Consider the following 13754-nt stretch of genomic DNA (forward strand, 5'->3'; position numbering starts at 1 on the left):
TTTTGATAATTTTTTCAACTACCAAACGTGAAAACTCTGCAGAAATGGCAGGATCTGTAGATGAAGAAAACAGTGTATGCTGTCTACTGTGACTCTGGCAAGTCTTTGATGATTGTCGCCAGCGACATTCATTGTACCCAGGCTGGGATGTCACTGTCACCTGGATGTTTGTGCCACTCCATGGGTGACAAACTGGCTGGAGCATTGATGGAGAGGAAGGAGCACTCTACTCAGGGGATGGTTGAAAGCAGATTTCTTCAGGAGTCTATCCCAGTCCTGTTTAACTCTTAAATACCAAAGGCCTGATGGAATGTGTTCATTAAGGTGGCTGCACTGGTACATCTGAGGGGATGCCACTGTTCAGAGGGGCTTCTGTGGTCTGGAGGAATGGGCCAACATGTTCCTCATGGGAGGTAGGGAATTCAGCAAGGATATAAAATCCTACATCTAGGCTGAGAAGAACCTGGAAGCTGTGGCTAACAGCAGATTTAACTAGAGCCAGCTTGAGTCCAGGCTCTGCTGCTTTCAGGTGACTGGATATGAGTTAATTCCCTTCACTGGCTTTCCTCTGTCTCACCTAGAGCCCTGCCAGGTCCTTCTCAAATGAATGGCCACTCTCTCTCTGGCTTCCCTGGGTGGTGTGTGTTTCTTGTTATCATTAGTATTTGTTTCCACCAACCTTTACAAAATGTTTGTCTCACTAAAGGGAGTCTTCTTTAAACAGATGCTTTTTTAAACAGAAAAAGACAGGACACTGTGTGGAGATACCACACACATGATTTACAATAACTTTATAGCCCAAGCCTGGCTCTTTGGTGTGCACTCATTATTAAAAGTGAACACCTTTCTTACATTAATATGTTTATTTGTCCATACTTTATACTACTCTGTACATACTTGTGCTTGGTTTTGGTTGTGCTTTTCTCTATAATTTTCACAAACTCACAAATAATGTTATTCTAATGAAGGATACTTATGTGAGTTTTCTGAAATAAAAATCTTCCCTATTTATCTCAAACAAGGCCAAATATTCACTTTACATTAGTCAACCAAGTGTACTGTGATTCCCTAAGGTGCATGGAATGGAAAGACATTTCTCTAAAGCACTCAGGAGACAGCTAACTTTTTCTTTGTTTCCTGTGCCCTAATTATTCCATTATATTTTGACGTCCTTTCTCCTGACTTAAAAAACTCACATATTTCATGCATGCTTTGATGAGAGTTCTGACTAAGAATATGAAATATTGAACCTTTCTTTCATTATGGGTCAGTTTTTGAATTTACTTTTAGGACAGTTTTGAGTCACTAGACCATATTGTTAAGACACAACAGTGTATAGAAGTTACAGCTTGCAATAAGAAAACATTGGCTCTTAAAAAATTTTGTAAGCACAGATGACTGTAAATGATCATTTTGTTCTTTACTTTCTATATTTTTTTACAGCTACCTCATGTTTATTTTAAAATACTCAAAATACTGTCAGGCAATATGATTTCAGCAAAGTCTAGACATTACATAAAACGGATGTCTAGGATTTCAGAAGTTTAATTACATTTCCTTCTTTGGAAAATAAACAAAGTCTCAGTAAAACTATATTATGCTAAAAGAAGAAATAAATTAAGATGCAACAACACCTTACATATATATTAGGCAAGCTCATTGATTAAAATATTACAGACTGACAGCTGTCCAGGAATCCAACCAAAAACACTGGAAAAGAAAGCAGTGCTAAGAATTGAAAAGGGAGGAGATTCAATTGGGTTTGAAACTACACAAAAGTACCTCCAAAAAAGGAATGCTGCTGAATAGTCACATCAAGTACAGAGGGTCTTAACCTTGGTTATGCAGAGAAATGACTAAATACATTTTTATCTGTAATTTGGAGAAAACAAAAAAAGCCCAAAACACAACAACCTTGGACATCAATATTAACAAAATTGTCAACAGCATGGAGAAACTAGCGATTGAGTCTTGCAAAAGGAAAGACTAAGCTAACACAAATACACATATTCAAAGTTTTCCAAAAGAAAACTCTTAAATCTTTTATGCCAACTGTGCATTTATTAATTGGACAAAATCCTCACAAATGCTATATATCAAGATCCCTTACAATATTCCACATAATAGGGTATACTCCTAGAGTGAGTCATGTTTATCTATAGTAAACTCATGAATATATTTCCTTTTTTCCTTTGCATCAACAGAAAAATTTAATTGAAAATGTCACAGATTTATCCATACAATATTCCAAACACCAGCTTTCTTAGAGCTGGTGCATGAAGTGCTACACAGCTGGGTCAGAACATCACCAAATCCACATGGCCTGCCTCTGCAAAACCATCGCAGAACAGGCAGGCAGGAAGCCTGGCCTGCTCCTTTTATTGGTATCATCCCACTTCCACAGCAGCAACACAGTGGTTACCCAAAAGAGGGTCATTTTCAGCTCCTGCCTCAAAGTAACAGAAATTAGCACAGGGCCTGACTGGAGCCAGATCTGTCCTCATCCTCCCCATGATGAGCAGAGAGGTAAAACAGCACAGTTACAGAATTCGTGCAGTTAGTCTTACACCCTCTTATGTTGCCTCACCGAATCACAATTCCATCTTACTCTCCACCCCTCTCCCATGCCCCCAGCTTCTCCCCCTTAGCCCACTCTCAGCATCCCTGTTCCAACATTGGGATCTCTTTACCAAGACCATGAACCCATCCACAGCAAGAGGGAACCCCAGAGGCTGGGATAATCCCAGCCCACCTCACATGCTATGACAACTGACGCTGCTCACATCCAAGGGTCTGAGGACATTTTTTCTCCTGTCCAAAGTCATGGCTAATGACTGGCCAAGAGAAATCTTATACTCCAAATTTTGAAACCTCAGCAGGGCCTTAGATCTAACCCTTAGTACAGTTGTTCTTTGTAGTTGTTTTCTGTCCCTCTGCTGTATCCCTGGAGGATGCTGTTTCAGCAAGAGATGCAGAGTGCAGTTGATTTCTCACAGCTGCTGATTTCAGCAAGTCTTCCCTCCCATTTCCTGCTACAGGACTGTAAGTTAGGAAGGGCTTTCCCTCAGGACTGTTGTAGATTGGAAACACAGCATCGAGGTAACAGTGATGTGTGTGGTTTGAGGGACAGAATCCCCTTGCAGGAAGGTCATCCACCTTTCATGGTGACAAGCTGTAAGATGGTGTATGATGCTGTAAGTGTCATACTTATGATGGTGCATGAGCTGTATGATGCTGTAAGTACATTCCAGCTTTAGCCTCATCCTGCTTTTCCCCTTTGGAAAAGAATTCCTCAGCAGCAGCTACCAGTATCATCAATGTCACCACAGCCACCACCTGGCTTCACCCCTTCTAAGTTTTCATCTCAAATGCCACTTGGAAGCTTGTGAAAATTGTTCTGGGATGCAAGATAAATGCATCTCTAAGTAAGTGGTTATTTACTGCTGCCTTCAGGAAGCAGGAGAGACTGTGCCATAAAGTATCCAGAAATTAACCCATGGTGTGCAAACGGCTGTGAAGGACCACAGCTAGCCCCGAGCTCTCCATGAAGCCCACAATTCATCACTTACCTTGTGACACTGACATATCTGGGCTCAGTGGACCTCTCCAATTCCTCTCTCTCTCCCAGCCAGAGGTACTCACAATGCAGTTTGGGAACATGACATTCCTGTTTCTCAAGCTAAGCCACTGCAAGCTGCTCTCAGGAGGATGCCTATTTATTAATGGCCCTGTGCCATGAAAGACTGACCTAATGAAGCAATTCAGAGCAGCTGAAGTTGGCAGTGCCTGTGGCCTGGACAATTAGAGGTGCATTTATTGGCAAAATATTTGTGCCCCAAAGGCTACCACATACAGGTCTCCTGTCTGGATAATTCTGTCATGTGAAGATTTTTTTTTTAATTTCCCTTTCAAAACCACATGTAAGCTTTGCATTTGAATCATTTAAGGACAGAACACAGCTTTAATTAAAATAAATAAACAAATCAGTAATACCTTAATTGAAGCTCTCTTTAATTACTAAGTTATAACTAGTGCCTCCTAATATTTAAAGTATGTCCACAGTATTATGTGTACCAAATGGAAAATATTGTGTATGCCAAGGTATCTCACTTTTACTCCTCTGATTCTTTCCCTGATCTTGCTGTGAGTGTGGAACTGAGTGGGGCTAGAATGTCTCAAGCCTATTAGCCAAAAAGAGCACTTCATCTGTTAAGTCATAAGGAAAATACTGAGATAAGGAAAATGCTAAATATCACCCAGCCAATGGTGCACTCAGGGCAATCAGTGCTGACCTCTTTCCTAAAATTACGCACTAGCACATCTTCAGCAGATTTTGAAAATAAGGGGGAAACAGACTCTACCTCTTCATGCTCAGGGGAATGTTCAAGGGATATGAGAGAAAAGGATAACTCCTTCTCCTTCAGGTACATTATAAAATCAAGAGAGGGCTCACAATGGATTTTTGTGTTACTGACAGAAGTATTTTTCTCAGAAACACACACCCAAATGCATCAGAAATACACAGGTACAGAAAAGACCAATTACATGGAGCATCAGATCAGACTAATTAGATGAACTTCCAGTGTTTTGGTCTCAAGCAGGGAAGAAGCATGATCAAGATGCTCACCCAGTCAAGATATGTGTCGTGGTTTGACCGGAAATGGGACATCTGGGATATTTTGTTTTGCTGTGATTACCAATGGGTAATTGGAATTTAAGATGGGCACTTAGTTTGACCAGTGGGACATTTGGATCCGCCTCTTGAGACTACGAACTCAAGGGGTTAAAAGCAGGGCTCTTGGCCTTCGGAGCCCTCTTGGGATTTCCGGCGTGAAGAAGTCTCTCCCCCGGCCCAGTTTCTGGCTGGGCTGGGGGAGGGGAGAGCCACGTGGGCCATCTACGGTAGGCCCGGGTTCGGAGGAAGGGTGGCAGACCCTTGAGCGACCAGTTTATTCCCCCCCCCCAGAGAATGCAGCCCGTGCTCGAACTGTATATCTTGAAACTTGATATCATGTGCCGGCAGGCAGCACGGCTGGGAGGAGAAAGGGGGGGGGGGCAGCGGGCAGTCCGGCCGCCTGGGAGACCTTTTAACCCTTTGGGGAATGAAGGCTTCGCAGAACATTGCCTTTCCTGGGAAAGGGACAGGAGTGGAAGATGAAGGAAGAAAATTAGGCCAGTAAGGAGGGTCTGGCAAAGGGAGAAGAGAGATGTTGAAGGAATGGAGGAAGATGGAGTGGCAGTTTTTGCTGGACTCTTTTTTGTTGTATTTCCATGGACTGTTTCCTGGTGAGGCAGAGGCTGTATTGCAGGGGGAAGCGGAGGCTCGGCGTCAAGAGAGTTTGGTTTTGAGACCCCTCGGCCCCAGGGGGTATAGAAGACATGGGGGGGACAGAGGTCCCAGGATTGTGACTGTACTCTGCTTGGAACGAGACGAGGCATTCTTAAAAGGCCCTGAAGGCAGGCCCCTGCCCCATCCCATGCCAGGTGGTGAGAGCACCTCGGCATGGAAAGGAGATGTCACGAGGTAGCAAGATACCGGGCGGATTGCTGATTGTGACAAGAAGTCCGTGGCACAAGGAAGGACTCCGTCTATCCCTTATGAGCTGAAGATTTGATTTTTTTTTCCAAAGGGTGGTGCCAGACCGAGTGTGGATAATTTTTTGGGAAATGTAAATGTGTTTGGGAATTTGGTGGGAGGAGGATAAGGAAGTGTTTCTGTGTAGTTCTCATTCTCCTTGTTTTTTTCCCTCTGTGTGTGTAGGTTAGTAATTGTGTGTGTAGGTTAGTAATTGTGTGTGTAGTTTAGTAATTGTGTGTGTAGTTTAGTTAATAAACTTCTCTTTATGTTTAAGTTGGAGCCTGCTTTGCTTATTTCCTGGCCACATCTCACAGCAGATATCAGGTAAAAGGTATATTTATGGGGGCCTTGGCTTTGCCAGGCCTTAAACCATAACAATATGGATGAAGCAGTTGCTTTAAAATTATGCAGGCACATAATATTAAAAAAAAGAAAAGTACCTATGGAGTTTAAATTATGCCAGATATAACTCAGAAGAGCTTTTGAAAACAGAAATTGTGGACTTAAATGCCTTACCTGCCCTACATCTGACTTCAGGCTCCTACATAAAGCAATTCCATGAAATCACTAAAGTTACACCAGGGAGAAATTCAGCCATAAGTGACATGATTTTTGTCATGCAATTTACACCTTTTCTATGTTCCAAATATTATTCCATTACCATTTTCAAGACCATTCGAAATCTGTGTATCATCACAACACTATATATTGATCTCTTGAGAAGAAGGTCAGTATTTAAGAAACTTGATTCATAATGACTTAATATTAAGCAATTAGATTATTGAGATATATATACATATATTTATGAGTAAATATATAACAGCTCCTCTGAGCAGTTAACTGTTTACAAAAGTTAAGTCTATTTAAGTAGTAGATTCTGTGCAAGGGTTAACGTCTGCACATTTGTCTCTAAAGATATTAAGAGAAAAGATGTTAATTCCCAAGGAAAACAATTTACATTCTTAAAGCAGGCTACACCTTTCCAAATCCTGGTAGGAACAGGCAGCCAACTTGCACATGTAATTAAACTTCAAATTCCCCTGTAAATGGCAGCCAAAGTTCAATATATTTTTTTCTGAGGCTGGTTGATGTAGGAAGATTTTCATTAGATGTTTTCTCCTCTATCATCAATTTAATGATGTAAACAGAGATAGATTAAACCTGCACACCTTTCAGGTTGATATACCTGACAGGGGAAAAAAAAATCTCACAGCTGGAATTCTTCCTGAAAACTCAAATAGATGACAAAGTAAAAGAGCAATCTTCTATAGACACTTAATGAAGACAGGCTTCAAGGGGTTTTCTATACCAGAGAGTACTTTACACCCCAGGAGGAGACAAAGCCAGTAGATTTCTGCAGCTGAGGATTGCAGTCACAGCAGAATAAGTAAAATAACAAAAAAACATATTACTTGTTAAATCACTTACACTGGTTTTCCTTTGGATTCACAAGTCAAAATTATAGATTGTCCTTCTTCAGGCCATGAATTGGAAGAAATGATTTTAACTAAAGGTGTATCTAGGAAGAAAAAAATAGACAACTTGTTGATATACACAAAAAAGATTTATTATCTAAGAGTACATTCTTCTCTATTTACAACAGACTAAACCACAGATTTAATTTACACTTGGAGACAGTTTCATATGGAGCCTTGTGCAATTTCCATTGTCTTCAGGAAGGCAATAAAAATGACCAATGTAACTAAACCAGTAACTTTTTATATCCCTAGGAGACACAGATAGAAAGCATGTGTATACTAAGAGAAAACTATTTCTTATTTCTGTATTTGATGCAAATACTCCATATGACTATCCAAAAGTCTGATATCTAACAACAAAATAAAGAAAAAAACCATCTAGGATGAATAACAAGTACTCCATGCAATTGTTTGCCTATTTTTAGGCTGATATGATGGAATGCTGCTATTAGAAGAATGAATGCAACAGTGTACATTTGAATAAGAACCCTTTTGTTGTTGCAGAAGCTTGAAAGTCATAATAAGAAAGCTACAATGGGCTTTCAGATAAAATACCCTGTTACAGACATTTTACAGGATATTATTTCTGAAATGCAATAAAGCTGCCCCATAACCATAACAATCATAACAATCTTAAACAGAATTTGCAAAGAGAATGTTTCAAGTATCTGCAAAAAGCACTACAGAAGAATCTGCAATCTGTCCAATGTGATTGAATTAGTTTTATAGTTTTAATTGCAACAAGATACACAATAGAGCTACTGTGAATTCATGCCAAATAAAGCATTTGAAGTAGCTCTTTAACTTTTAAAATATTTGCCACCTGGCTTGCAAGAATATATTTTCATAGTCAACATATGACTTAGAGGGCCACCTTTATAAAGAACAAAAAAAAGATGATAAATAAAGGACTGTAACACATTTTTTCCTTAGGAAGAGGAAAAACAAAGTTCATTGTCACAGTGGAAAAAAAAATCAGATTGAATAGAAACATTTCTATTTCTCCTCATGGTTTCTTTGTCTATAGCTTCCTAATACAAACCACTTTATCCTGCAAACTTAGGATACCTAAGTTTTGTCTCACTAAATTTGCAGTTGCTGTTATCCTTAACAGTGACACCACTGATGTCCTGTTATTAAGCAAATGTGAAAAAGCATGACAATATGACCCCACAAAATCAACCAAAAAAATTAAAAAGATATGCTGTAACAATACAGCTTCTTATTGAGATGCCAATAATCCTGCTGAACCCTAAATGTCATCTGAACAATTAAAATGATGGAAAAAAATTCTGACTTTTGATTTTTTATTTTCACACACCACAGAGTAACAGCACAAGACAAGAAGAGGGAAAGGCTTATTGCAGACTCTCTGTAATTTCACTGAAAGTATTTTCAGCATCATTCAGCTTTCCAGAACAGCTGCTCTAACCTTACACCAGTAGCAAATCTGTTCCACAAGTTCATATTTTTAAGGACCCTGCAAACCATTATGCAGGTGACTAATCCTTTGGAGGCCAGGCTGGCATTTGCTTCATTTTTAGCACATGCTTAAGGCACTGACCTCAAGTGCCTTAATAAATCAGGGCATCAAGTACTTCTGTGATTTCAGTGCTGCTGTTGAAGATGAATAAATTACTCTCTTGACTATACATTGAACCAGAGGAGCAAATTAGTATCAGATAGGAATACATGAAGAATTTAACTGGGGGAGGGAGACAACTAATGCAATGAGATCAAGAGGTTTCCAGAGAAATATGAAAAAGAGCAAAACTTTGATGGAAGTAATCCTGACAGCCACGGGTGAAGGAAGAAATTAAAGGACCATCTAGCTATTATTCCTGGCTTAAATATTTTAAAAAATTATCAGCATTTTATGCAATACTGTAAATGACCCAAATAAAATTGAAGAGAGGATTTCAGACAATTAAGCTTTCATCTGCATGGATCAATGCAGTGCTGCTTGCCCCTGCTTTAAGTTCCCATTCCTACTTTAATCCACCAGGCAGCTCTCTGTTCTCCACACACTTCTAAATGGAGCTTACTAACACAGAAAGGTCTTATATTTATGTTTCACCCTCTAAGGCACAACAAAGGGGTGTAGGAAATACATTCCCTAGTGGTTTTCCCTGCTAGACTTAAACAGTAACTACTTGTTTCTCTAAAGCAGGAAACACGGGGTTTAATTCAATATATAATTTTTAAGTAAGACAACAATGGAAATTTTCTGCATTTTATTAATGATTATTTTTCAAAAACTAGATATTCTATTTTGAGTGTTTTATTCTCAGTATTACTATTTCTATTTTTTATTTTTAGGCCATGCTTAATTTCTCTCCAGAATTAAAGTGTATATTTAAAAAGGAAAAACTTTTAAGATAAACCTGTCCTCTATCTTCACATTCATATCAATAATTTAAATGAAAAGAAATCTTCAGAATTGAATCAAAACTAACCTAAATATCTCATTTTTACAAAGATGATAGAACCCTGCTGACTGGTGCTTTTCCAGAACACAAGATGCTATTACAAAACACTACCTCCCACCGTGACTCTCATTTTGGAACAACTTAAAAAGTATAAATGTACTCTATCAATACTGTGAGTTTTGACCTGTCACACTTAAAATATTAATCATAACAACTGGAATATCACATGACCTCAAGCAAACACCAACATTAGAAAACAGCCTAAAGAAAGAAAATCAAGAACTATCATACAGAAAGACATTGATTTCTTTTCAGATATGTTTATAAGCTTGTTATAAATAATGTAGATATATTTAAAAAAATCTTATTCTACAACAAGAAAAAAAGGAGTAGAGTCAAGAGTAATGTGGGTCTGATCTTTTTCCTCCTCCTCTAAACTCAGTAGAAAAATAACAATGTGTACAAAGCTGAACTTAGCTGAACTTTAATAACTTGCATATTTTTTAGTATTTAGCCCAGCAATTTCATGACAATAAAATACCATGGGCCAGTATTCAAAGCAAAATTCTTCTGAACAAGGGAGTGGTGACTACATTTTCTTTACAATATCCACAAATATGTCCTTATCCTGAGTTCTAAGAATATTATGGAGGAGATAAGTATTCCAAAAAGAGTAAGATTTGGGAAAGTCCAGTTCTATAAAAAAACCAGTGGTTTATGTGGGTGTAAGCACCACAGCAAGTTTTCTCAGTAAAAGGGACACACTGCTTTCAGTACCCAGTGGCTTTTATAGTTACATCCATGGCCCTCCAGTCTTTAGTTTGAGTCATGAGGTACTTATGAGCTGCAACTGGTTGTTACCACCAGCCTGAACTGAGGTTCAAACATGTATTTACATATCTGCTACCCTCCATGAGCACAGAATCTGCTAGTTTGTTTCTGGCCATACCAACTACAGATAAGAATTATGACATGGCACTTTTTTTTTTATATAACCTGTCATGATTCAGCAGACCAAAGGCGAAAGTTCCACTGAGTGATTCTGCTTCATCCATCTTTCTAGGATTTGGGCTCATCTCATCTCACAAGCCTGATAAACCCATTCCAGAGCTTTGGGAAGATTTATCTATTTTTGATCAGGCTATGTCAGCTTCAGCAACATACAAAATCAGTAAACATATGTGGAAAATTGATACCAGTTTATACCAGTAAAAATCTGATCTGATACATGAAGAAATTAAACACTTCAACACTTGACTTTTATTTTACTTTTAGTAGCAACTAATGGCAACATTCATACCTTGTGTAACTGCATAACTGACTGATTTAATCTCTTTGAAGCTATTTTCAAAATAAAGGTGGTTCTCATCAGTCACTAGACCTTTGCTCTTAAATAGATCTATGCTTAAAGGTGTGTTTACTTTCAGAATGTACTTGTTGCTTTTACACTGCTTGAAGTAAAATAGACTTCAGTATATATTTATATTATTTTATCACCAAGCCCTTATAAGGTTACATGCAGGATTAAATTCCTTCACATAAATTTACTCATGTAAAGTAATCACATGAAAGCTGCTGGAAAAATTCCCTCATGATAAGTTATGTTATACTTCATGCGCAAACCCTTGACAAACACAGTGTAAAAATAGAAACCTGAATTCATAAAAGCAAACAAATTTGCTAGGATTGTAAAACAGGCCAACAACAGAATCAGACAATTAATCTCTAATAGTTTCTTCTTAGTGCCATGATAGCAAAAGTGGAATTTGGCCTGTTTTTCATATGTATCTTCAGAAGTCCTTGGTCCCATCCATTCTAAGCAAAACCTTTCAAGGAACTCACAGCTCTGGCTAGATCACTAAATCAAACTATAATCCATTGCATCCTAAGGCATTAATAAGCAACAGGTGTGTAGGAATAAGCACATGAAAAATCATTTTGTGAGACAAAGTGGTTGCATTACCATGAGGTTATGATAGGAACACAGGTTATGATCCTGTTTTATCAAATAATCCCTCCCTAATGTAATCATCTTCAGTCAATGTAATTACAATCCCAGAAACAGAAAATACGACCACCTTTCTTCTTGGGCAGATGTTAGGGTGGGTGGAGCACATATATTTCATTGGCACTTTTAAGAAACAATTGGAAGCAGTAGAGTACTCAGGACTAGGAATATTCAGAATCTTTTAGACATCAGAATTCCAAGAGTGCTGAAAATGCACTCCAAAGAATCATGCAGCAATCTTTCCTCCAGGTAATTTTAATATATGTATTACTTTAGCTGCAATATAAACTTCTGGCCCCTAGATTTCTCTACACATTCAGTTAAAAGGTAAATCTCAGCCTCCATTGGGGTTCCAGTGAAAGGAGGATTAACAGAAAAAGTCCTAGTGGTTCTCCTCTGCAGAAATTTACACAGGAATCTTGTATCAGACGTACAGATCCAAGTCAGGGTTCCTAATTTGCAAATTTTTCTGCTGAGTTATAGATTAAAAAAAAAAAAAAAGAAATAAATGCAATAATTTACTATGAAGTTTAAGCTTAGCACCCCAAATATCTTCCAATGTGGCTAAAAGCAGAACAGACAAGTTCACCTCCTTCTTTTCCTTTACAAGGTAGAATTACTAACCCCAAGGGTCCTGTACTTCAGCAGTCTACATTTAAGAGGCCTGCTCTACCTCCATGACTCAGGAAGCCACTTCTACACTCCCTCACTTAGACATAATTTGATTTTTGTGAGAAGTGCTAATCAATCCATCAAGATCAGTTATTAGACCCCATGCAGTGATTTATGAGAAAAAGAGGTTACTTACCCCACTGAGTACTGAAGTGCTCACTCTATGTTGATCAGATTCAGCAAACTACTTATTGGCAGTAATTTAGAGATTAGATCATTCAGCCTTTGGAGTTCATGGATTAAGATTTTGGTCTGGTTCAGAGTGCAAGGACCTCTCATGCAATAGCAGAGGTCAGCCAGGAATGCTAAGGTCTCCCTTCCAGACAGATTTAAAACTAAGATTTCACTTTGAATCTGAAAAGGCTCTTTTTCCTACCTATTTCCTAGTTTGGATAAATCAGGATATTCTGACACACTAAAAAAACAAACCTAGGTGTTAGAAATTTTTTAGCCCAATACACATAATGAGTTAGAATTCCTCAAGCAATTCAGTACTGTGCAAATTGCCTCTATTTACATTCATTGCAAACATAACACGGAATATATCCTTCATTTACTACTTAGAAAAGTTTTCTAGAGCCAGATTAGGATATTTATGAAAAGAAAAACTCATAAAACTTTAAAAATCCCCACCTTTTTCCTAGAAATGTGTCAATCTGCAGCATCTTTGGTACATTCATTCTTGGGCTTTACATGCAAAAAAAATTACTTAATTTTTTTTTTAGTACGTTTTGATCTGGTGGCCTCAGAGTAGCTTTCTTATGTTTCAAAGGTGACAACATTTTTGAATGTTTAAATAAGAATTTTTTTTAAATAAATTAAGTAAATGTAAACACAATGCCATAAGCAGATCTTAGATATTATACTAATACCAACACAAACTTAGGAAAACCCTGTCCAAACTGGTAACAAATATATATTCAGCTAGGGCAATTATATTTCCACACTTATTTCATAGGAAGTGCAATAAATAAACTCGTTTATTGCATGAAGTCTGTGATTCCTACTTCCCAAAGTAAAATGGCATCACAGAAGGTGTGGTTTCTTCCACATTGCAATTAAAATCTCCTGTAGTATTATCCATTTAAGGTCTCACATGCTATACAGTAATTTTGCCAAATGTTTGGATCTTTTTGTACATGTTTAGCATGATTTTCTCAAGATTAATGCAATCCAATAATTAATATTTAAAACCAAAAGACTGTATTTACTGTTTAAGTAATAACCAATTCATAAAGTAGTATTTGTCTCAAGTTTTAGTTTTGGATAAGTTGGTTCACATCATTTGAAGGAACTGGCTGATAGTGGTGGACTAGTCAATCCAGGACACAGTGTCAAGCAGAAATCACATTTCTCTTGACTTCCTCTGTTTTTCCTTCACCAAAGAAAGCATTTTTTCTGGTTTGTAGGCTATTTAAAGACCTGGCACAGAAAAAAATTACCCATTTGGTGACAGTAACATATAATGTTCAATATATACAAGGTGCATAGAGAAAGATAAATCTTTTGAATTATTTTAGTTTATGAGTCTTTGGGGTTCAAAAGGAAAAATCCATTGGTCAAGTTCTTTCCTGTATGCATGGCACATA

General features: G+C 37.9%; 1 protein-coding gene across 3 annotated transcripts in view; it reads right to left on the reverse strand.

Annotated features, from left to right (window-relative positions):
- Positions 1-13754, reverse strand: part of CADM2 (cell adhesion molecule 2) — a 573495-nt gene that overhangs the window by 84838 nt on the left and 474903 nt on the right. For all 3 annotated transcript variants that reach the window (XM_054270505.1, XM_054270506.1, XM_054270504.1), the window contains one exon: positions 7007-7097. In XM_054270505.1, the coding sequence (XP_054126480.1) occupies positions 7007-7097 (91 nt within the window). The remainder of the gene's footprint in view (positions 1-7006; positions 7098-13754) is intronic.

This window comes from Melozone crissalis, unplaced genomic scaffold, assembly GCF_028551555.1.
Source record: "Melozone crissalis strain CALT ecotype California unplaced genomic scaffold, PUWL_Pcris_2 ptg000009l_1, whole genome shotgun sequence".
In the NCBI taxonomy this organism is placed as follows: domain Eukaryota; kingdom Metazoa; phylum Chordata; class Aves; order Passeriformes; family Passerellidae; genus Melozone; species Melozone crissalis.